The 22,437-nt window shown below is 43.0% G+C and overlaps 1 protein-coding gene across 1 annotated transcript in view; it reads left to right on the top strand.

Moving 5' to 3' along the window:
* Nucleotides 1-4,856: 4,856 nt before the first annotated feature.
* LOC137369430 (thioredoxin-like) overlaps nucleotides 4,857-22,437 on the top strand; it is a 47,904-nt gene continuing 30,323 nt past the window's right edge. The window contains exons 1-2 of the mRNA XM_068030630.1: nucleotides 4,857-5,006; nucleotides 21,946-22,050. Of these exons, the coding sequence (XP_067886731.1) occupies nucleotides 4,980-5,006; nucleotides 21,946-22,050 (132 nt within the window). The 5' untranslated portion in view covers nucleotides 4,857-4,979. The remainder of the gene's footprint in view (nucleotides 5,007-21,945; nucleotides 22,051-22,437) is intronic.

Raw genomic sequence — 22,437 nt, 5'->3', positions numbered from 1 at the left:
ACATCCCATGAATGAATAAAAAAGACAGGAAGGTGTGACTGTGAGTGAGGCAGGTATGGGGATCCAGGATGTAGTGATGGAGGAGCCTCAGCCCTTGACCAATAGGTATGAGCTCCTCCCTGCCTTTGTGGATGAGAACAAGGACTACAGGGTGGATGTGCAAACTTACCACAGCACCATGGTGCAGGAAATCATTCAAGTGGGGAGCGTGAAAAGGAATTTGGTAGTGATAGGTGACAGTACATTGGGGATTGATACTGTACTCTCCAGCCATGACTGGGAGTTCCAAAGCTTGTGTTGCCTGCCCGCTGCCAGGGTTTAAGATATTTCCTTGTTGCTAGAGATGAACTTGGAGTAGGACCATAGAAAATAGGAGCAGGAGTAGGCCATTTGGCCTGTCGAGCCTTCTTCGCCATTCAAACAGATCACTTTTTTTATTCATTCATGGGATGTGGGTGTCGCTGGCCAGGCTAGCATTTATTGCCCATCCCTAATTGCACTTGAGAAGGTGGTGGTGAGCTGCCTTCTTGAACTGTTGCAGTCCATTTGGGGTAGGTATACCCACAGTGCTGTTAGGAAGGGAGTTCTAAGATTTTGACCCAGCGACAGTGAAGGAACGGCGATATAGTTCCAAGTCAGGATAGTGTGTGACTTGGAGGGGAACTTGCAGGTGGTGGTGTTCCCATGTATTTGCTACCCTTGTCCTTTTAGTTGGTAGAGGTCGTGGGTTTGGAAGGTGCTGTCTAAGGAGCCTTGGTGCATTGCTGCAGTGCATCTTGTAGATGGTACACACTGCTGCCACTGTGCGTTGGTGGTGGAGGGAGTGAACGTTTGTAGATGGGGTGCCAATCAAGCGGGCTGCTTTGTCCTGGATGGTGTTGAGCTTCTTGAGTATTGTTGGAGCTGCACCCATCCAGGCAAGTGGAGAGTATTCCATCACACTCCTGACTTGTGCCTTGTAGATGGTGGACAGGCTTTGGGGAGTCAGGAGGTGAGTTATTCGCCTCAGGATTCCTAGCTTCTGACCTGCTCTTGTAGCCACAGTATTTATATGGCTACTCCAGTTCAGTTTCTGATCAATGGTAGCCCCTAGGATGTTGATAGTGGGGGATTCAGCGATGGTAATGCCGTTGAATGTCAAGGGGAGATGGTTAGATTCTTTCTTGTTGGAGATGGTCATTGCCTGGCACTTGTGTGGCGCGAATATTACTTGCCACTTATCAGCCCAAGCCTGGATATTGTCCAGGTGTTGCTGCATTTCTAAACGGACTGCTTCAGTATCTGAGGAGTCACGAATGGTGCTGAACATTGTGCAATCATCAGTGAACATCCCCACTTCTGACCTTATGATTGAAGGAAGGTCGTTGATGAAGCAGCTGAAGATGGTTGGGCCTAGGACACTACCCTGAGGAACTCCTGCAGTGATGTCCTGGAGCTCTGATGATTAACCTCCAACAAGCACAACCATCTTCCTTTGCGTTAGGTATGACTCCAGCCAGCAGGGTGTTTTCCCCCGATTTCCATTGACCTCAGTCTTGCTTGCGCTCCTTGATGCCATACTCGGTCAAATGCTGCCTTGATGTCAAGGGCAGTCACTCTCACCTCACCTCTTGAGTTCAGCTCTTTTGGCCATGTTTGAACCAAGGCTGTAATGAGGTCAGCAGCTAAGTGGCCCTGGCGGAACCCAAACTGAGCGTCATTGAGCAGGTTATTGCTGAGCAAGTGCTGCTTGATGGCACTGTCGATGACACCTTCCATCACTTTACTGATGATAGCTGATCATCTACCTTGACGCCATTTTCCCCACCATCCCTGTATCCCTGGATAAATCCATCAATGAAATCTATCAATTTCTGTCTTGAACATGCTCAATGATTAAGCCTCTACAGCCCTCTGCGGTAGTGAATTCCAAAGATTCACCACCTCCTGAGTGAAGAAATTCCTCCTCATCTCAGTCTTAAATGGCCTAATTCTTATTCTGAGACTGTGTCCCCTGGTTCTAGATTCACCAGCCAGAGGAAACATTCTACCCACATCTACCCTGTCACGCCCTCTAAGAACTTTGTAAGTTTCAATGAGATCACCACTCATTCTACGAATCTCTCGAGAATACAGGCCCGGTTTCTGCAATCTCTCCTCATAAGACAATCCCGCCATCCCAGGGATTAGTCTGGTGAACCTCCGTTGCACTCTCTCTATGCAAGTATAATCGTCCTTAGATAAGGAGACTAAAGCTGTACAAAATACTCCAGGTGCAGTCTCACCAAGGCTCTATGCAATTGCAGCAAGACTTCTTTACTCCTGTACTCAAATCATCATGCAATAAAGGCCAACATACCATTTGCCTTCCCAATTGCTTGCTGCACCTGCATACTAGTTTTTAGTGGCTCATGAACAAGGAGACCCAGGTCTCTTTGGACATCAACACTTCCCAACAAATTCATAAATCCATGTTGACTCTGCCCAATCATATCATTATTTTCCAAGTGTCCTGTTATCCTTTATAATAGATTCTAACAATTTCCCTATTGCTGACATCAAACTAACAGATCTGTAGTTGTCCGTTTTCTCTCTTGCTCCCTTTCTAAATAGTGGGGTTACAATTGCTACTTTTCAGTCTGCAGGACCCCTTCCAGAATCTATAGAATTTTGAAAGATAACCACCAATGCATGCGTTATCTCTTTAGCCACCTCCTTCAATACTCTGGGATGTTGCTCAACTGGTTAGGGTCTTTATCAACTTTCAATCCAATTAATTTTTGGTGTATTACCTCTTTACTGATACTAATTTCTTCAGTTCCTCATTTTTACAAATCCCTTGGTTCCCGAGTATTTCTGGGAGATTTTCTGTGTCTTTGCCTTCGCCAGATGTTGTGGACCATGCAGGAACCAACAACATTGGTAGAACTAGGAATTATGTTCTGCTCAGAGACTTCGAGGAGTTAGGGTCCAAATTTAAATGCAGAACTTCAAAGGTGATAATCTCTGGATTATTGTTGTCAAAGCTTTTCATCTTGCACTCATCAGGACAATCTGCAAGAACACCAATGCAAGGGAAAACAACAACTTTATACTGTATGAGAAGAGAGTGCTGATTGGTTGGTAAGTGAACTCTGATTGGTAGAGGCATTGCCATGGAGAATGCACCAGTTTATGGTGGCTGACAGTATTGCCCTGAGGAATGAACCAGAGAATGGCTGTCATTTATTCGCTGAAACAGGCGCAATTTGTGTACATGTTCTGTCTGCAAAGAACAAGGCTCTGTGTATTAATATATGTAGCTTCTAGCACACGCAAATGCGCCACACTGTGAGTCTTACTGACAATCTTAAATTGGTTGTCAGTGTAATTCTTAGCACACTGAGGATTATTTCGTAAATGTTATCCAATCGTGGAATCACATCTAAAGTTGGACACTGAGTTTTGAGTTTTGCAAAATAAGGGCTGGTTGGGCATGGCCTGTACCTTGCCCGTTATGAACAGTGGAAGGGACATGTACAGGGCGTACCCAACCAGCACTTAGAAAATCAAGGTACGATCAGATAGAGACAATATGGTTTTACGAAAGGGAAAATGTGTTTGACCGATTTATTAGACTTTTTTGAGGATGTAACTTATAGGGTAGATATAAGGGTAGATAAAAAGAGCTAGTAGATGTAGTATTCGGAAGTGAAAAAGCAAATAAGAGAAGCAAAGAGAAAGTATGAAAAGAGACTAGCAGCTAACATAAGAGGGAATCCCAAAGTCTTCTACAGACATATAAATAGTGAAAGGGTGGTAAAAGGAGGAGTGGGGCTGACTCGGGACCAAAAAAGGGATCTACACATGGAGGCAGAGGGCATAGCTGAGGTATTAAATGAATTCTTTGCATCTGTCTTTACCAAGCAAGATGCAGCAACCCAATCAATGGTAAAAGAGGGAACTCAGACACCAGAAGGGTTTAAATTGATGAGGAATTCTTGGATAGACTGTCTGTACTTTAAAAGTGGATACGAAACCAGGACCGGATGAGATGCATCCAAGGATATGGAGGAAAGTGAGTGTGGAAACTACAGAGGCACTGGCCATAATTTTTCAGGCTTTTTTAGACTTGGGGGTGGTGCCAGAGGACTGGAGAATTGCAAATCTAACATCCTTGTTCAAAAAGAGGGTAAAGATAAGCCCAGCAACTACAGGCCCGGTGGTAGGGAAACTTCTGGAAAGAATAATTTAGGCCAAAATTAATAGTCACACTCCCCAGTGCCCTGTAATTTATTCCCTTCAAGGATTTAACCAATGCCCTTTTGAATGTGACTATTGAATCTACTCATACCACCCTCAGGTTAACATCGTAAAACGTCCCAAGGTGTTTCACAGGAGCATTATCAAACAAAATTTCACATGGAACCACAAAAGATGATATTTGGGAAATATAAACGGGGACATATAAAAACATGGCAGAGAAAAAAAAAGTCAAATTCAAGGCATACATTATCTTAAAAAGCTTTTTAAAATCCTGTAATTGCGCAGGAAATTGAAACAAAAAACTGGCCAAAAAGAGACTTACGCCTAGATTTAGCTCTGCAGTTTTGGACGACCATTTTACAAATCTATATAATTGGAGGAGTTACACTGCAAGTTTTATTGAAACATTGAAACACTGAGTTACCCGGTTATCTATACGCGAGACCCATTGACACAGACCACATATGTTATCTCTGAAAACTTGCAATGGGCACAGGCGCAAAATGCACAAACAACCTTTTCGGATGCGAGTGGCTTTAAAAAAAAACACTCAGCAAAATGCGTGCAAAATATATTTTTAAAATTGCACCCACTGCAACCCCCCTCCCCATTTATTAAATGCCTTCCTCCAGTATCCCAGCCTGCAACGCCATAACCGCTGTTTGCTGGGAAAGAGATTGCATAGCGCGCACACAGGTGTTGTATAACGGTGTGGAGCTAGTTCGCTGCTGTAATTGTACGTGCAGAGTCTGAAGATGGGAGTCCGTGTGCTGGAGAATCAGGTTAGTAATGCCATATTCGGCAACAGGAGCGAGCGTTCCGTTCTGCCAGGGTCTGCAGTCTCGAGGTGTTTTGATTAACGGATTCTCCTGGGCCAACGTTCCATTATTCCGGGGTCTGCAGCCTCGAGGCACTTTGGTAGATTGATTGATTCGGGCTCCGGCCCGGTTCGAAAATTGCACCGTTGGGGGCGGGGCGGTTAAATCATTTGTCCTGTCGCCATTTTGTGCCCGTCAAGCGGTAAGTGGGAAAAGGAAAACAAACAAGTGTTTTTGATAATGATTTTAGTCCACTCTTTTTCACCAGTACGGTTTAGTTGACATGTTGGGCCCTCGTGGAGTTAGAGTCATGAAGTAAATTACCTGTTTTAGTGTTTTGTCCTTTTTCAAATGGAGATATGGGTCAACAAGATGGATGGAAGGAGGCTTTGGTCATAGTTCCGTTTGAAATTTGCCCTTTCTCAACTTGTTCCTGAAGGAAATGTTAATGGCCTTTGGGATCAATAAGTCCCAGGAGCCCGTTTATAGTGAAGCTTGTTGTGGGTGTTAATTCCCCCTCCCTCCCCCTCAATTTTCTGAACTAAAATGGCTTCAAACCTGAGCTTAAAATACACGATCAATGATTTGTTTTGACAGGTTCACATGTATTCACTATTCTTGAGGATAAATACTCTTTATAGGTGTTATTTTCCAATGGGCATTGTACTATTTGAGGTGTATTTTTGAAACTAGTGTCAATGATTTGCTCCTGGTTTGCAAATTCTTAAATTAAAAAAATCCCATCCTCCCAATAAATTTATGCATCCCTCCCCACCATAATCTCTGCATCCCTCTCTACCATAGCCTCTTCCAGCCCCATATCCTCACCCTTTGCTCCCAAACACACTATCCTTGTAACTCTGGCGTCTTGCATATAGCCCCTGTCTTTGGTCAAGCTGCTTGACCCCATTTCTGTCAACTTTAATGACCCATAGTGCCATAGAAAATAAATGAAATATTGTTGCTTCTCATTTGTTTTTATGGTACAAGTTACAGGAAGTTGATGGATGCTGGAAAGCAGGTATTAGAATCCTAGAATCATAGAGAGTTTCAGGCATAGAAAGAGGCCACTTGGCCCATTGTGTCTGTGCCATCTGAAAAACGATCCACCTATTCTAATCGGACCTTCCAGCATTTGCTCCATAGCCCTGCAAATTATGGCACTTGAGATGCATATCCAGACACCTTTTGAATGAGTTGAGGGTTTCTGCCTCAACTACCCTTTCAGGCAGTGAGTTCCAGACCCCCACCAGCCTCTGGGTGAAAATGATTTCCCTCATCTCCCCTCTAATTTTTCTACCAATCACTTTAAATCTATGCCCCCTCGTCACTGATCTCTCTGCTAAAGTGAATAGACCCTTCACCTTTACTCTATCCAGGCCCCTCAAAATTTTTTACATTTCAATCCGATCTCCTCTCATCCTTCTCTGTTCCAAAGAGAACCCCAGCCTATCCAATCTTTCCTCATACCTACATTTTTCCAGTCTTGACAACATCCTCGTATATCTCCTTTTGTACCCTCTCTAGTGCAATTATATTCTTCCTGTAATGAGGTGACCAGAACTGCACGCAGTACTCAAGTTGTGGCCTAACCAATGAGTTATACAGTTCTAGCATAACATCCCTGCTCTGATATTCTATACCTGGGCTAATAAAGGAAAGGATTCCTTATGCTGCCTTAACCACCTTATTGACCTGTCCTGCTACCTTCAGGGATCTGTGGACATTCACTCCAAGGTCTCTCTCTTCCTCTACACTGCTCAATATTTTCCCATTAATCGTGTATTCCTTTGCCTTGTTGACCTTCCCAAATGCACCACCTCACATTTCCATTTGCCACTTTTCTGCCCATGTGACCAGACCATCAATATATATTCCTGCAGCCTACAGCTATCCTCCTCGCTATCTACCACACGGCCAATCTTTGTGTCGTCTGCAAACCTCTTGATCATGCCCCCTACATTTTACGTCCAAATCGTTAGTATATACCACAAAAAGGAGGGGCCCAGTACTGAGCCCTGCGGAACGCCACTGGAAACCGCCCTCCAGTTGCTAAAGTACCAGTCAATAATTATGCTTTGTTTTCTGCCATTGAGCCAATTTTGTATTCACCTTGCTGCATTTCCCTGGATTCCATGGGATTTTTTTAAAACCAGTCTGCTGTGTGGGACCTTGTTAAAAGCCTTGCTAAAATCCATGTAGACCACATCAACTGCACTACCCATATCTATCTGCCTTGTTACTTCAAAAAATTCGATCAGGTTGGTCAAACAAGATCTTCCATTAACAAATCCATGTTGACTATCCTTGATTAACTTGTGCCTTTCTAAGTGACAGTTTATCCTGTGTCTCAGAATAGATTCCAATAATTTGCCCACTATTGAGGTTAGACTGACTGGCCTGTAATTGTTCAGTCTATCCCTCGCTCCCTTTTTAAACAGAGGTACAACGTTAGCAATTTTCCAATCCTCCAGCAACACACCTGTATCCAGTGAGGACTGGAAAATGATGGTCAGACCTTCTGCTATTTCCTCTCTTGTTTCTTTTAACAGCCTAGGGTATATTTCATCTGACCCTGGTGATTTATCAACTTTCAAGATTTCTAATCCCATTAATACTTTCTCTCCCTATGTTTATCACATCCAATACTTCACACTCCTCTTTAACTACAATATCTGCATCGTCCCCCTGTTTTGTGAAGATAGTCACAAAGTGGACCCTGGTCAGGGACAGGAGGGTGTAACTGTGAGTGAGGCAGGTATGGGGATCCAAAATTTGGCTTTGGAGGAGCCTTAGCCAGTGACCTTGTTCAATAGATATGAGGTTCTTGCTTCCAGTGTAGATGAGGGCACAGACTGCAGGGAGGTTGAGCGAACTGACCACAGCACCATGGTTCAGAGTGCCATTCAAGTGGGGGGAGAAAAGAGAAATGTAGAAGTAATAGGGGATAGCATAGTTAGGGGAATAGATACTGTTCTCTGCAGCAAAGACAGGGAGTCCCAAAGGCTGTGTTGCCTACCTGGTGCCAGGGTTAAGGACATCTCTTCTGGGCTGGAGAGGAAGTTGGAGTGGGCGGGGGGGGGGGGAAGGATCCAGTTGTCGTGGTCCACGTAGGTACCAACGACATAGGTAGGACTAGAAAAAAGGTTCTGCTGAGGGACTATGAGCAGCTCAAGGCTAAATTAAAAAGCAGAACCTTAAAGGTAATCATCTCCGGATTACTACCTGAGCCACGTGCAAATTGGCGTAGGGTAAATAAGATTAGAGAGGGAAACACATGGCTCAAAGATTGGTGTGGGAGAAATGGGTTCCGATTCATGGGACACTGGCACTAGTACTGGGGAAGGAGAGAGCTGTTCTGTTGGAACGGGCTTCATTTAAATCATGCTGGGACCAGTGTCCTGGTGAATTGTATAACTAGGGTTGTAGATAGGACTTTAAACTAATTAGTGGGGGAAGGGTTCAATTGAATGGAAGTTTTTAAAAAATCAAAAAGAAATGAGAGAGCAGAGGTGCAGGGTAGTGAAGAGGTGAACGGTAATCAAAATGTAACAGGAAGGGGCAGAAAATATAAGCAGAAGAGTGCAGCAGGAATTAGAACCAGAATGAGTAATAATGGTAAAAAAATCAAAGCTTAAGGCTTTTTATCTGAATGCACGCAGCATTTGTAACAAGATAGATGAGTTGACGGCACAAATAGCTATCTAGTTGTATTCATTTATTTCTATTTCAGAGACGTGGTTGCAGGGCGACCAAGACTGGGAACTCAATATGCAAGGGTATTTGACGTTCCAGAAAAATAGGCAATAAGGAAAAGGAGGTGGGGTAGCTTTTTTAATAAAGGAAGGCATTAGTGCAGTTGTGAGTAGTGATTTAGGTGCAATAGATCGTGATGTGGCATCAGTTTGGGTGTAAATAAGGAATAGCAAGGGGAAGAAGTCACGGGTGAGAGTCTTCTATGGTCCCGAAGAGTTGCCTTGCTGTACGACAAAGCATAAATTGGGAAATAGTGGAGGCGTGTTAGAAGGGCACTACAATTGTCATGGGTGATTTTAATCTGCATATTGACTGGACAAATCAGATTGGCAGAGGTAACATGGAAGACAAATTTGTAGAGGGCATCAGAGATTGTTACTTAGAGCAATATGTTGCAGAACGTACCCAGGAACAGGCCATTTTAGATCTAGTAATGTGTAATGAGGTAGAATTAATAAGCGATCGTAGTTAAGGATCCTCTAGGGGGCTAGCGATCGCAACATGGTAGAATTTCAAATTCAGTTTGCAGGCAAGCAACTCTTGTCTCAAACCAGTGTCCTCGACTTAAACAAGGACAATTACGGAGGCATGAAGATAGAGTTGTCTAAAGTGGGCTGGGAAAATAGACTAAGGGGAAGGTCAGTGGATCAGCAGTGGCAGACATTTAAGCAGATATTTCATAACGCTCAGCAAAAATTTGTCCCGGTCAAAAAGAAGGACTCGATGAGAAGGATGAACCACCCGTGGTTAATAAAGGAGAGTATCCAATCAAAACTAAGGTATACAAAGCAGCGAAAACTAGTGGTAGGCCAGAGGATTGGGAATTTTTTAGGAACCAGCCGCGAATGGCTAAAAAGCTAATACAGAGGGAGAAAGTTGATTATGAAGGTAAATTGGCAAGAAATATAAAAACAAACAGCAAGAGCTTCGAGGGGTATATAAAAAGTGTGGGGACAGAATAGTTTATTTTAGAGATACAGCACCGAAACAGGTCCTTCGGCCCACCGAGTCTGCGCCGACCATCAACCACCCATTCATACTAATCCTACACTAATTCCACATTCCTACCACATCCCCACCTGTCCCTATATTTCTCTACCACCTACCTATACTAGGGACAATTGCTAATGGCCAATTTACCTATCAACCTGCAAGTCTTTGGCATGTGGGAGGAAACCGGAGCACACGGAGGAAACCCACGCAGACACAGGGAGAACTTGCAAACTCTACACAGGCAGTACCCAGAATTGAACCCGGGTCGCTGGAGCTGTGAGGCTGCGGTGCTAACCACTGTGCTGCCCAAATATGGGACATTTACGGTGAAATAATTAATCAATCATGTACTACTAACAAACTAACCTCGGAGCTGCAGAGACAGCTTATCAGAATTGACTTCATAGTTTCAGGGCTGCACAGACAGCTTATCAGTAGAAGAAGTACTAACAAGCAAAAACTAACAGGACAGCTGCAAGCTGCTTCATAGTAGCCCATTGGAGAGCAATCAGCCGAACAGTCCAAGGAGATAGGGGGATGAGAAACTGCTAGAGTAAGGAGGTGCAACAAGGTGACAAGGCAGTACCCCAATCAGGCCATGACACCAAGAAACTGCAGAGTTTGTAAACCAATTGGGAAAATAAAGGGGGTGTCACTGATTTGTATGAAGAACTATAAGAAAGGCTTGATTTCCCTGCTGAGGCAGGAGAGGAGAGAAGAGCCCAGGTGTTGTTGTTGTTTGCTTTGCTGATGATGTAACTAAGAAGTACTGCAATAAAGTTTCTTACAGCTACAGTCGGACTTGGTCTCTCTTTGTGTAACTAATGGGATCCAACAAAAGAGAGTAGCGAAAGTGCGGATGCGAGTGGAGGATTGATGACGAGGAACAGGGAAATGGCAGATAATTTAAACAAATATTTGTCTTCATCTGTCTTCACGGTGGAGGACACTATAAACATCCCACAGATATCAGATAAGCAAGGAGCTAATGGGAGGAAAGGTCTCGTGACTGTCTCTATCACGAGGGACAAAGTATTTGACAAACTAATGGGACTAAAGGCAGACAAGTCGCCAGGCCCTGGTGGCCTGCATCCAAGGGTTTTAAAGGAAGTGGCTGCAGAGGTAGTGGGGATATCGAAATATTCCAAAACTCACTGGATTCGGGGAGGATCCCAGTGGATTGGAAAACCACTAATGTGACGCCCATTATACTGCATCTGCCATGCATTTGCCCACTCACTTAACTTGTCCAAATCACCCTGAAGCCTCTGCATCCTCCTCACAACTCACCCTCCCACCCAATTTTGTGTCATCTGCAAATTTGGAGATATTACATTTAGTTCCCTCATCTAAATCATTAATATATATTGTGAATAGCCGGGATCCTAGCACCAATCCCTGCGGTACCCCACTAGACACTGCCTGCCATTCTGAAAAAGACCCGTTTATTCTTACTCTTTGTTTCCTGTCTGCCAACCAATTTTCTATCCATCGCAATACACTACCCACCCTCCCAATCCCATGTGCTTTAATTTTACACGCTAATCTTTTATGTGGGACTTTGTCGAAAGCCTTCTGAAAGTCCAAATAAACCACATCCACTGGTTCCCCCTCATCAACTCTACTAGTTACATCCTTGAAGAATTCGAGTAGATTTGTCAAGCATGATTTCCCTTTCGTAAATCCATGATGACTGTCCGATTCTACCACTGTTCTCCAAGTGCTCTGCTATAAAATCTTTGATAATGGACTCTAGAATTTTCCCCACCACCGACATCAGACTGACTGGTCTATAATTCCCTGTTTTCTCTCTACCTCCCTTTTTTAAATAGTAGGGTTACACCCTCCAATCTGTAGGAACTGTTCCAGAGTCTATAGAATCTTGGAAGATGACCACCAATGCATCCACTATTTCTAGGGCCACTTCCTTAAGTACTCTGGGATGCATATCATCAGGCCCTGGGGATTTATCAGCTTTCAATCCCATCAATTTCCCCAACACCATTTCTCTACTAATACTGATTTCCTTCAGTTCCTCCCTCTCTCTAAACCTTGTGTTCCCCAACATTTCTGGTATGATATTTGTGTCATCCTTCTGTGAAGACAGAACCAAAGTATGCATTTAGTTGGTCAGCCATTTCTTTGCTTCCCCCATAATAAATTCCCCTGTTTCTGACTGTAAGGGACCTACATTTGTCTTCAATCTTTTTCTCTTCACATACCTGTAGAAACTATTACGGTCAGTTTTTATGTACCCCGCAGGCTTACTCTCATACTCTACTTTCCCCTTCTTATCAATCCCTTGGTCCTCCTTTGCTGAATTCTAAACTGCTCCCAATCCTCAGGTCTGTTGTTTTTTTCTAGTGAACTTGTTTGCCTCTTCCTTAGATCTAATGCTATCTCTAATTTCCCTTGTAAGCCATGGTGTGGCTACCTTTCCCGTTTTACTTTTGCGCCAGACAGGAATAAACAATTGTTGCAGTCCATCCATGCGCTCTTTGAATGTTTGTCATTGCTTGTCCACCATCATCCCTTTAAGTAGCGTTTCCCAATCCATCATAGCCAACTCGCGCCACATACCTTCGTAGTTTCCTTTATTAAGATTCAGTACCCTAGTCTCAGAATCAACTACATCACTCTCCATCTAGATGAAAAATTCTATCATATTATGGTCGCTCATCCCCAAGGGATCTTGCACCACTAGATCGTCAATTATTCCTGTCTCATTACACAATACCCAGTCTAGGATGGCCAGTTCTCTAGTTGGTTCCTCAACATGTTGGTCCAGAAAACCATCCTGTATATACTCCATGAATTCCTCCTCTACGGTATTGTGACTGATTTGATTTTCCCAATCTATATGCAGATTAAGATCACCCATAATTACAGATGTTCCTTTATCGCATGCATCTCTGATTTCCTGTTTAATGCCATTCCCAACATCACCACTACAATTTGGGGGTCTATATACAAACCCCATTAACGTTTTTTGACTCTTAGTGTTTCTCAGCTCTACCCATACAGATTCCACATTGTCAAAGCTAATATCCTTCCTCACTATTGCGTTAATTTCCTCTTTAACCAGCAGTGCAACTCCACCGCCTTTTGCTTTTTGTCTGTCCTTCCGAAATACTGAATACCCCTGGATGTTCATTTCCCATCCCTGGTTACCCTGCAGCCATGTCTCCGTAATCTTGACTATATCATTCCCGTTTACATCTATTTGCCTGATTAATTCATCCACTTTATTGCAAATGCTCCGCGCGTTAAGGCACAAAGCCTTGAGGCTTGTCTTTTTAACATTACTTGGCCCCTTCCCACTATTTTTCACTGTGGCCCTCTTTGATTCTGGCCCTTGATTTCTATGCCTATCAATTTTCTTATTTCCCTTACTGTCTTTTGTTCTTGTCTTTGCCCCCCCCTCACTCCTCTGTCTCCTTGCAAAAGTTCCCATCCCCCTGCCATTTTAGTTTAAACCCTCCCCAACCATTCTAGCAAATACTCTTCCTAGGACATCAGTCTCGGTCCTGCCTAGGTGTAACCTGTCCAGTTTGTATGGTCCCACCTCCCCCAGAACTGGTCCCAATGTCCCAGGAATCTAAAACTCTCCCCCTCACGCCATCTCTTCAGCTACGTAGTCATCCAATATATCTTGCTATTTCTACTCTGACTGGCACGTGGCACTGGTAGTAATCCTGAGATCACTACCTTTTGAGATCCTACTTTTCAACTTCCTAACTCCCTATATTCTACTTTTAGGACCACATCCTTTTTTTTTAAACCTATGTTGTTTGTACCAATGTGTACCATGACCACTGGCTGTTCACCCTCCCCATTCAGAATGTCCTGTAACTGCTCTGAGACATCCTTGATCCTAGCACCAGGGAGGCAACATACCATCCTGGAGTCTCGTTTCCGGCCACAGAAACGCCTATCTATCTATCTATTCCCCTTACAATTGAATCCCCTATAACTATTGCATTCCCACACTTTTTATTCCTTCCCTGTGCAGCAGAGCCAATCATGGTGCAACGAATTGGGCTGTTGCTGCTGCTTTCCCCTGAGAGGCCATTTCCCCCAGCAGTATCCAAAGCAGTATATCTGTTTTGCAGGGGCATAGCCATAGACGATTCCTGCACTGCCTGCCTAGTCCTCTCGTGTACAGTTTTGGTCTCCTTATCTGAGGAAGGATGTTCTTGCTATAGAGGGAGTGCAGCGAAGATTTGCCAGACTGATTCCTGGGATGGCGGGACTGATGTGTGAGGAGAGATTGAGTCGGTTAGGATTATATTCGCTGGAGTTCAGAAGAGTGATGGGGGGGTGGGGGTGGATCTCATAGAAACCTATAAAATTCTAACAGGACTTGACAGGGTAGATACAGGAAGGATGTTCCCAATGGTGCGGGAGTCCAGAACCGGGGTCATAGTCTAAGGATACGGGGTAAACCTTTCAGGACTGAGATGAGAAATTACTTCACCCAGAGAGTGGTGAGCCTCTGGAATTCGCTATCACAGAAAGCAGTTCAGGCCAAAACATTGTATGTTTTCACAAAGGAGTTAGATATAACTCTTGGGGTGAAAGGGATCAAAGGATATGGGGAGAAAGCGGGAACAGGTTACTGAGTTGGATGATCAGCCATGATTATAATGAATGGCGGAGCAGGCTCAAAGAGCTGAATGGCCTACTCCTATTTTCTATGTTTCTAGGACAATGTTCATATAATTCCTTTTATAACAGATATAAAAAGCTAGAAGTAATAATATGTATGACAATGAAACAATTATTGTTTCAAAACATTCATCTCAACATTACATACACAGCAGCAGACACAGACCTACATCGAGAATCAGGTTTCTGGGAATTGACAGCGATGTCCACCCAGGCCTGTTTACAGTACCTCACCTGAAGGTAGATTCACATCTCTTATACTCTTTTTTTTAAAAAATGCTTTCATTTTCTAAATCTTACTGGGTTTTACTTTGGGTGTTTTATTACCCTTTAAGTCATTGCACATCCAATGGTAGAGGCCTCCAGTCCTGATTAATATTCTGGTCAAAATCCTGCTGTGTTGTCTCGGTGTGACTTGATGCATAGCCTGGGACTACCACGATTGCTCCATTCAGTGCATTTGTGGAAGTTTGGTTTCAATTCATCTGCTTTTCTGTCAATCAATTTCTTGTTCCTTCCCATTGTGCTTCCCTCCTGTTTACTGCTTCCCATCAATAAGACGGTTAATAAAATCATGACGTCTTACAAACTTTTAGCTTTAGTAATTTTTCATGGACGCAGTTGGTCTAACTGGGTGTTGAAAGCGCTCTCCTATTCCCTTTCTTAATGGCCAAGTTGACATTGGTGTAATTTGCGATGTTGCACATTTGTAGCCATAGATACAACTGGGATAATTGCTATGAAACTGCACCTTGGTGGTAATTTTCTGATGGGCTTTTACACCTTTTGTAACAGAACTAATATTCAGCGATGAATCAATATAACATAAGTCTGTTCATCTTGCATCATTGTAAAAGCTGTCACAAAAAGAATATTAAGTGTGTCATTTCATAACAATTATCTCAGTTGTGCAAATTTATCCTTGATCTCATTAAATGTTGGTGTTTTGAGAGACATAATGAGTATTTGGGCATAGCTTGCGCAAAAAGCAATTAGTCTTTCCTAACCACTGCCTGGAGGCTTTGTTGACTAGCACAGGCAAACAGCCATGAAATGATAAACCCGTATTTCCAGATGAAGTTGCTGCTTAAGTGGCAGTGTTTGGCTTGGATTTGTTGACGTGGCACTGACACAATTGCAGTTGATACAGGTGTTGTCGGAACAATTTCCATAACTGCTTTGCCTGAAGGAACAACAAGGTTTTGTTGGCCAGGGGCTGCAAGAAATATAGAATCAGTCACAAGCTGCTGGGATTGTTTGACCTGTAGTAACCTGGAGCTCAGACACTGGCCTGTGCTGGTAAAAACCAGTTTGAACTAATTACTTTGAGACAAGACAAAGGATCGATCTCAGGAACAGAGCCTTATTTGGACACTGTGTGATACCGGGGTCTTTGGGCCTGGGCCAACTAAGAGATGTGAACAAGGTGAGCAGGCTTAAACCAACCAGAAAGAGACAGTTTAGATTTGGAGAGATAAGAAGAGAGCTTTTTGGGCATAGAGCCAGTGAAAACTCCGGAGATCAACCATCGTAGAAGTGGAAGACCCTGCGTGAGCAATGCGGCGATGACATAGAAGAGAGAGAGAGAACGGAATGCCTGGCCAGCGTTACCTCCCCCTTTTTCGGGTATTATCCTTAAGTTTTCTGTGACTCGGTCAGGGAAAGGTCAGAGGAACCTAGTGTGTGTGCTTATGAATTCTAGCTAATTTTGTTATTAACTGTATAACTCAGTTGGAGTTGCATGCTTTTGTCTAACTAAGTGTATAAGCCTTATTCTTACATTGTACAACAACGTGAATAAAGTAAATTGATAGTTAAAGAAAGGACTGAGTTCCTCCTCTTTGTGCTAAGCCATTAACTGTAGCTGTGGATTAAGCTGGAGGGTGGCTCTCTTGTAACCCAATATCCCAAACACCCAGCCTGAGCCTGAATTAAGAGGACTTCAGTCCCACGTGACGGCCAGGATCAAGTGGGTGCAGGGAATAAAGGGGACAAGGAGGAGTTGACTCCGCACCACGGTTTACAATTTGCAGGTACTTCAGTAAGCCACTTAAATTATTGGATCAAGACTCCTTTATCTAGTTTCTCATAAATAGAACAAGTATTTTTCCAGTAGGCGTAGTCTGTGCTGTAATTGACTTGACAAATTTATAGGAGCAGCATCAATTCATATGGCATAAAACCAATATCGGCTAGTTGAGATGTAGCAATTGTTCCTGTAATGAATTTTCAGAAGTAAGGACTGTGTTCATGACCCTGATTGATGTCATACATTACATAGAAGAAAATATGTCCTTTGCTCCGTTCATACATATCAAATACATGCCTTAAGGTGAAAACCCTTTTCATCACTCCTTATTCTACATTTGACCCTTCAAAATCTCTCCACCATTGACAAATCGGGTTTGATGGAGCACTCCCCTCTCGTCTGCATGGGTGCAGCTGCACGCAGCACAATGAAGCTTAATACCATCCAGAATAGAGCAGTCTGCTGACTGATGCCTCAGCCATTGGACTGTATCCACCCTCTCCATCATTGATGTACTGTGGCTGCAGTATGAACTTTGTACAGGATGCTCTACAGCAACTCTCCAAACTTCAACAGCATCTTTCAGCCGGTGACTAAGCAAGAATAGAGAAGTGAGATCTTGGGACATCACCTTCATATGCAACATCATCTTCATATGCAGTGCTCAGTATTTCAGATCATTAACACTGCCAATCATGACACTTGATAATCTTGTACGTATTCGTGCTACCTGCACTTTCATGTCCTCTGTCTCCAGTTTTCCATTGGGCATCTGTAATCTGCACTGGTTATCACTGAGCAAGAAAGTAACTTGCGACAGTGGCGATCAGCTGAATTGCTGTTTTTGGTTTGTTGAACTTTTTCTGTGCATATCCTTTTTCCGGAAGCCTAGGATTATTTTGAAGATTCTGAAACCGAGGCTTTCAGTGCCAATATAATAGTTGGGATTGTAAAATTAATCCAAAGAAACAATTTAGCTTCATTCTTAATCTGTTTTCACATATCCTGTAAAACTTTGCTGTTATGTTTGAATTTATCTACTATTTGCAGTAAAATCTGTAAATGAAACACCTTGGGGACTGGCATCATAGAGTCATAGTCATTTAAGGCATAGACAGAGGCCATTCAGCCCATAGAGTCCATGCTGGCTCTCTGTGGAGCAATTCAGTCAGTCCCACTCCCCCACTCAATCCCTGTAGCCCTGCAAGTTTTTTTACTTTAAGTGTCTGTCCAATTTCGTTTTCAAATAATTTTCTCTGCTTCCACCACTTTTGTGGACAGGGAGTTCCAGGTCATGATCACTCACTGCGTTTTTAAATAAACAAAGTTCTTCCTCACATTCCCCCTGCATCTCTTGCCCAAAGCCTTCAATATGTGTCCTCTAGTCTGAGTACCCACCAGTTAATGGGAACGGTTTTTCCTTGTCTAACTTACATAAGCCTGCTATAATCTTGTACATCTCTATCAAATCTTCCTTCAATCTCCTTTGCCCCAGGGAGAACAATCCCAGCTTTTTCAACCTCACCTTGTAACTAAAATCCTCCATCCCTGGAACCATTCTGGTAAATCTCCTCTACACCCTCTCAAGGACCCTTACAAACTTCCTAAAAATGTTGTGGCCAGAACTGGATGCAGTAGTCCAGTTGGGCCTAACCAGATCTTTATAAAGGTTCAGCATAACTTCCCTGCTTTTGTACTTAATGCCTCTATTTATGAAGCTCAAGAGCCCATATGCTATGCTAACCACTCTTTTAAAAGGAGATGGTGGCTTTGTGGTAATGTCACTGTACTATTAATCCTGATACCCTGGGGACATGGGTTCAAATCCCATCATGGTAGCTGGTGAAATTTAAATTCAATTAATAAAAATCTGGAATTAAAAGCTAGTCTGGTAATGGTGCCATGAAACTATCATCTGATTCGCTACTGTCCTTTAGGGAATATCTGCTGTCCTTACCTGATCTGGCCTACATGTGACTCCAGACCTACAGCAATGTGGTTGACTCTTGACTGCCCTCTGAAATGGCCTAGCAGGCCACTCAGTTGTCAAGGGCAGTTAGGGATAGGCAGCAAATGCAGGCCTTGCCAGCGTCACCCACATCCCATGAAATAATTTAAAATGTCCTACCTTCAAAGATCAATGCACATGCACCCCCAGTTTCTGCACGCTCTTTAGAACTGCACCATTAAGTCTATATTGCCTCTCCCTATCCCTTTTGCCAAAATACATCACCTCTCACTTGTCTGTATTAAATCCCATCTGCTTCTTGTCTGCCCATTTGCTAGCCTACCTATGTCCTTTCTGTGACTAGTTCGTATCATCCTCAGTTTGCCAATCCTCCAAGTTTAGTATCATCAGGAAATTTTGAGTTTCTACTCTGTATTCCAAGATCCAAGTCATTCATAGATAGCAAAAAAGCAGTGGTCCTAGCTGTGACCCTGGAACAGCACTGTCTCCCATCCTTCAGTCTGAAAAATGACCATTTACCACGACTCACTGTTTTCTGTCCTTAGCCCATTTTTAAAAATCCAATTTGATACTATTCCACAAGCCTCAATTTTGTGAACCGGCCTGTTATGTGGTACTTTATCAAATGCTTTCTTAAAATCTATATAGGCAACATCTGCACTCCCAACATCAACTTTCTCTTACTTCATCAAAAAATTCTGTTAGATTAATTATGATCTGTCTTTTGCAAATCTGTGCTGGCTATCCTTAATAAACTCAAACCTCTCCAAGTGCCTGTTGATTTTTTTTTTCCTGCTTTATTGTTTCTAAAACCTTATCCCCACCACTGATGCTAAACTAACTGGCCTGTAGTTGCGAGGACTGTCTTCATATCCTTTCTTGGGTGTCACATTGGCTACTGTCTAATCCTCTGGCACCTCCTCCATGTCTAGGGAAGATTGGAAGATTATGGCAAGTCCTTGTGCTATCTCCACCTCCCACTTCCTTCAGCAAACTGGGATGCAAGCCATCCGGACCAGATGACTTATCTACCATAAGCATAGCCAGCCTTTCCAGTACTTCCTCCCTCTCAATTTTTCCCCTATCCATTGCCTTTACTTTCTCTGCTTCTGCCAATATTTTATTCGATTCCTCTTCCTTAGTAAACACCAGTACAAAGCACTCATTAAGTTTTTTTTTATTTATTTTTTATTTCCAAAATATACTTTATTCATAAAAATCTGTAAAAATTACATTGCCAAACAGTTTCCAAACAGCACGAAAAAATACAAACATTGCAAAAGAGATCAGTTTCTTTCAATAATGTCATGAGTTTCTTCCCAACCCTTCCGTTTCACAATTGTCATGTCAATTACAGTTTTACATTTACAGCAATTGAGAATATTAACGATACAGTTCGAGGGGCTTCCCATGGTTCCAGCCCCTCAGTCCAGCTTGGTGGGGGAACCTTACACTGTGGTCTTTCCCCATTGAGCCTTTGCTGCGGCTGCCCCAAGCTTTAGTGCGTCCCTCAGCACGTAGTCCTGGACCTTGGAATGTGCCAGTCTGCAACATTCGGTGGTGGACAACTCTTTGCGCTGGAAGACCAGCAAGTTTCGGGCAGACCAAAGGGCGTCTTTCACCGAATTGATAGTCCTCCAGCAGCAGTTGATGTTTGTCTCGGTGTGCGTCCCTGGGAACAGCCCGTAGAGCACAGACTCCTGTGTTACAGAGCTGCTTGGGATGAACCTTGACAAAAACCACTGCATCTCTTTCCACACCTGCTTTGCAAAGGCACATTCCAGGAGGAGGTGGGCGACCGTCTCTTCCCCACCACAGCCAACGCGACAAAGCACTCATTAAGTATTCTAGCCTTCCCCTGTGCCTTTAAGCATATATTACACGCTTTGTCTGTAATAGGCTCACTCCACCTCTTACTACCGGCTTACTATTTACATGCCAGTAGAAGATTTTGGGTTCCCTTTTATGTTGACTGCCATTCTATTCTTATAGTCTCTGTCTGCCAGTCTTGTTTTCCTCTTCACCTTTTTTTGCAGGTATCCTTATTTTCAAAATGGCCATTGTATGTACAGTTTGAAAAGACAATCAATAGAATGAGTTGTCCTTTTAGGGAGCATTCCTAGCGACAGAGAAACAGTGCTATCCCTGGGGTAGAGCCGTGCAAGCATTCAATCCTAGAGACAGAGCAGTTTCTTTGCCTCTGTGCATACTGGGTAAAGAAACTTCCCATTTCACAAAAGCTGTTGTTTGCAAAACCCATTGCCACCTCGCAAGAATTTGGGAGCAGAAAGTTTTTTTAAAAAAGGCTGAAATGCCAGTGATTCTGACTCCAGGTAATACTGCAGCTTTGCAACAGGTTGTGTCCCCTAGTTTAAATTTTAACAGGGCTCGGTGTATTGAAGGCTCTCTGTAGTTTATAATTTTCAAGTGTCAGTGGCAAGTTATTTGGGAGTCTGAGTGTCTGCTATCTATCCATGTAACTGAAGTCCCTCATCCTTGGATAGAAGTGTTCAGAATCTTTTCTGCACCTTCTCTAAAGCCTTCACGTTCTTCCTAAAGTGTGGTGCCCAGAATTGGTTGAGACTGAATCAGTGTTTAATAAAGGTTCGTCATAATCCTTCCTTTTGAATTTATGCCATTCTTAATGTAGCCCAAGATCCATTAAGTTGAGCTTTGCATTTGTGAATTGAAGACATTTGAACCCCCACAACTCCCCTTGAATTGTTTGATTATTCTCTATCTGTTTTGAAAAGTGCCAGTGCATGTCCTCTGTTGTAAGCATCTTCTCGAACAGTCTCACAACCCATAGTTTGTAGGTGTTAGCTGTACAATTCCATGCTGTTTGCAAGGAACTTCAGATAAATTTGCAATATATAGAGCAGCAAGGATCTTCAACTGAGACCTCTTTATCTTCTACATAGTTCTCCTTTAGTGTATGTTGTATCCCATGCCATCATCTCCTCCTTTTAGGCAAGTGCCTTAAACTTTCTATGATTCTATGAAGTGATGGTTGTTGATATAATAAAATTGCAAGAATATAATTTAGATTTATCTACAATGTGTATTCATGCTTTGTGAAGCTGTTGTGCAGGTGTATGGTCAAGTACTTCATAAAGTTTTGTTGTGATCACATGATCTATTATGTCAGTGTATTTTTTAAGTACTATATACTTGGAAATCATAGAATCATTGAGCAGAGAAGGAGGCTATTAAGCCCAACATGCCTGTGCTAACTCTTTGAATTAGCTATCCAATTAGTCCCATTCCCATGAAAGAGAGAGCGAGGAATTTGGATAAATTGAGACTTGAGGTGGAGAAAAGGGGCATGGCAATTCCATGTTCAGAATATGTTTTTAAAGGAACACCCAAAGATCCCTTTTTGGCAAACCATGTGCGTTGACGCTGAATAACATAGTGTATGGAGACAGTGAGTCACAATGTGTTATGCAGGTTGAATGTTACTGATGCAATCCTGTGCTATTTTTCAGAAAGATTTTGAAATGGTGCTGGAGGAGGCGGGATGCAAACTGGTGGTTATTGACTTTTCTGCAACATGGTGTGGGCCTTGTAAAATGATCAAGCCACGATTCCATGTAAGTACTAATGAAACCATAGCCCCACTTTCAGAAAGCCTTTGATGAAGGTCTTGGGTAAGCTGATATAAGGTCTGAGCGATGGGAGTAGAGTTAGAGTGGTGGGGTGGGAACACGAAGTAGAGATTCAAACTTTGTGCAAAGTGATCAGGTTTGCAGATGATGCCAAACCCATCAAGGGGAACCAGGGACCCATAGAAGCCAGAGTAGTAGCAGGTTAAATTTAATATAGATATAATTGTAAGATACTATATTTGTGGGAGTAAAAATGGGTGGCACTTTAAATACATGTTGAAGTAGCTAAAGGTGACATTGAAAGAGATCTAGGAGTACTGGTACACTTGTCAAGCTGCTATGGAGCAGTGATTAAGGATGCAGCATTTTGAA

Source organism: Heterodontus francisci, chromosome 4 (genome assembly GCF_036365525.1).
Source record: "Heterodontus francisci isolate sHetFra1 chromosome 4, sHetFra1.hap1, whole genome shotgun sequence".
NCBI lineage: Eukaryota > Metazoa > Chordata > Chondrichthyes > Heterodontiformes > Heterodontidae > Heterodontus > Heterodontus francisci.
This window is presented reverse-complemented; position numbering and strand designations above follow the sequence as displayed.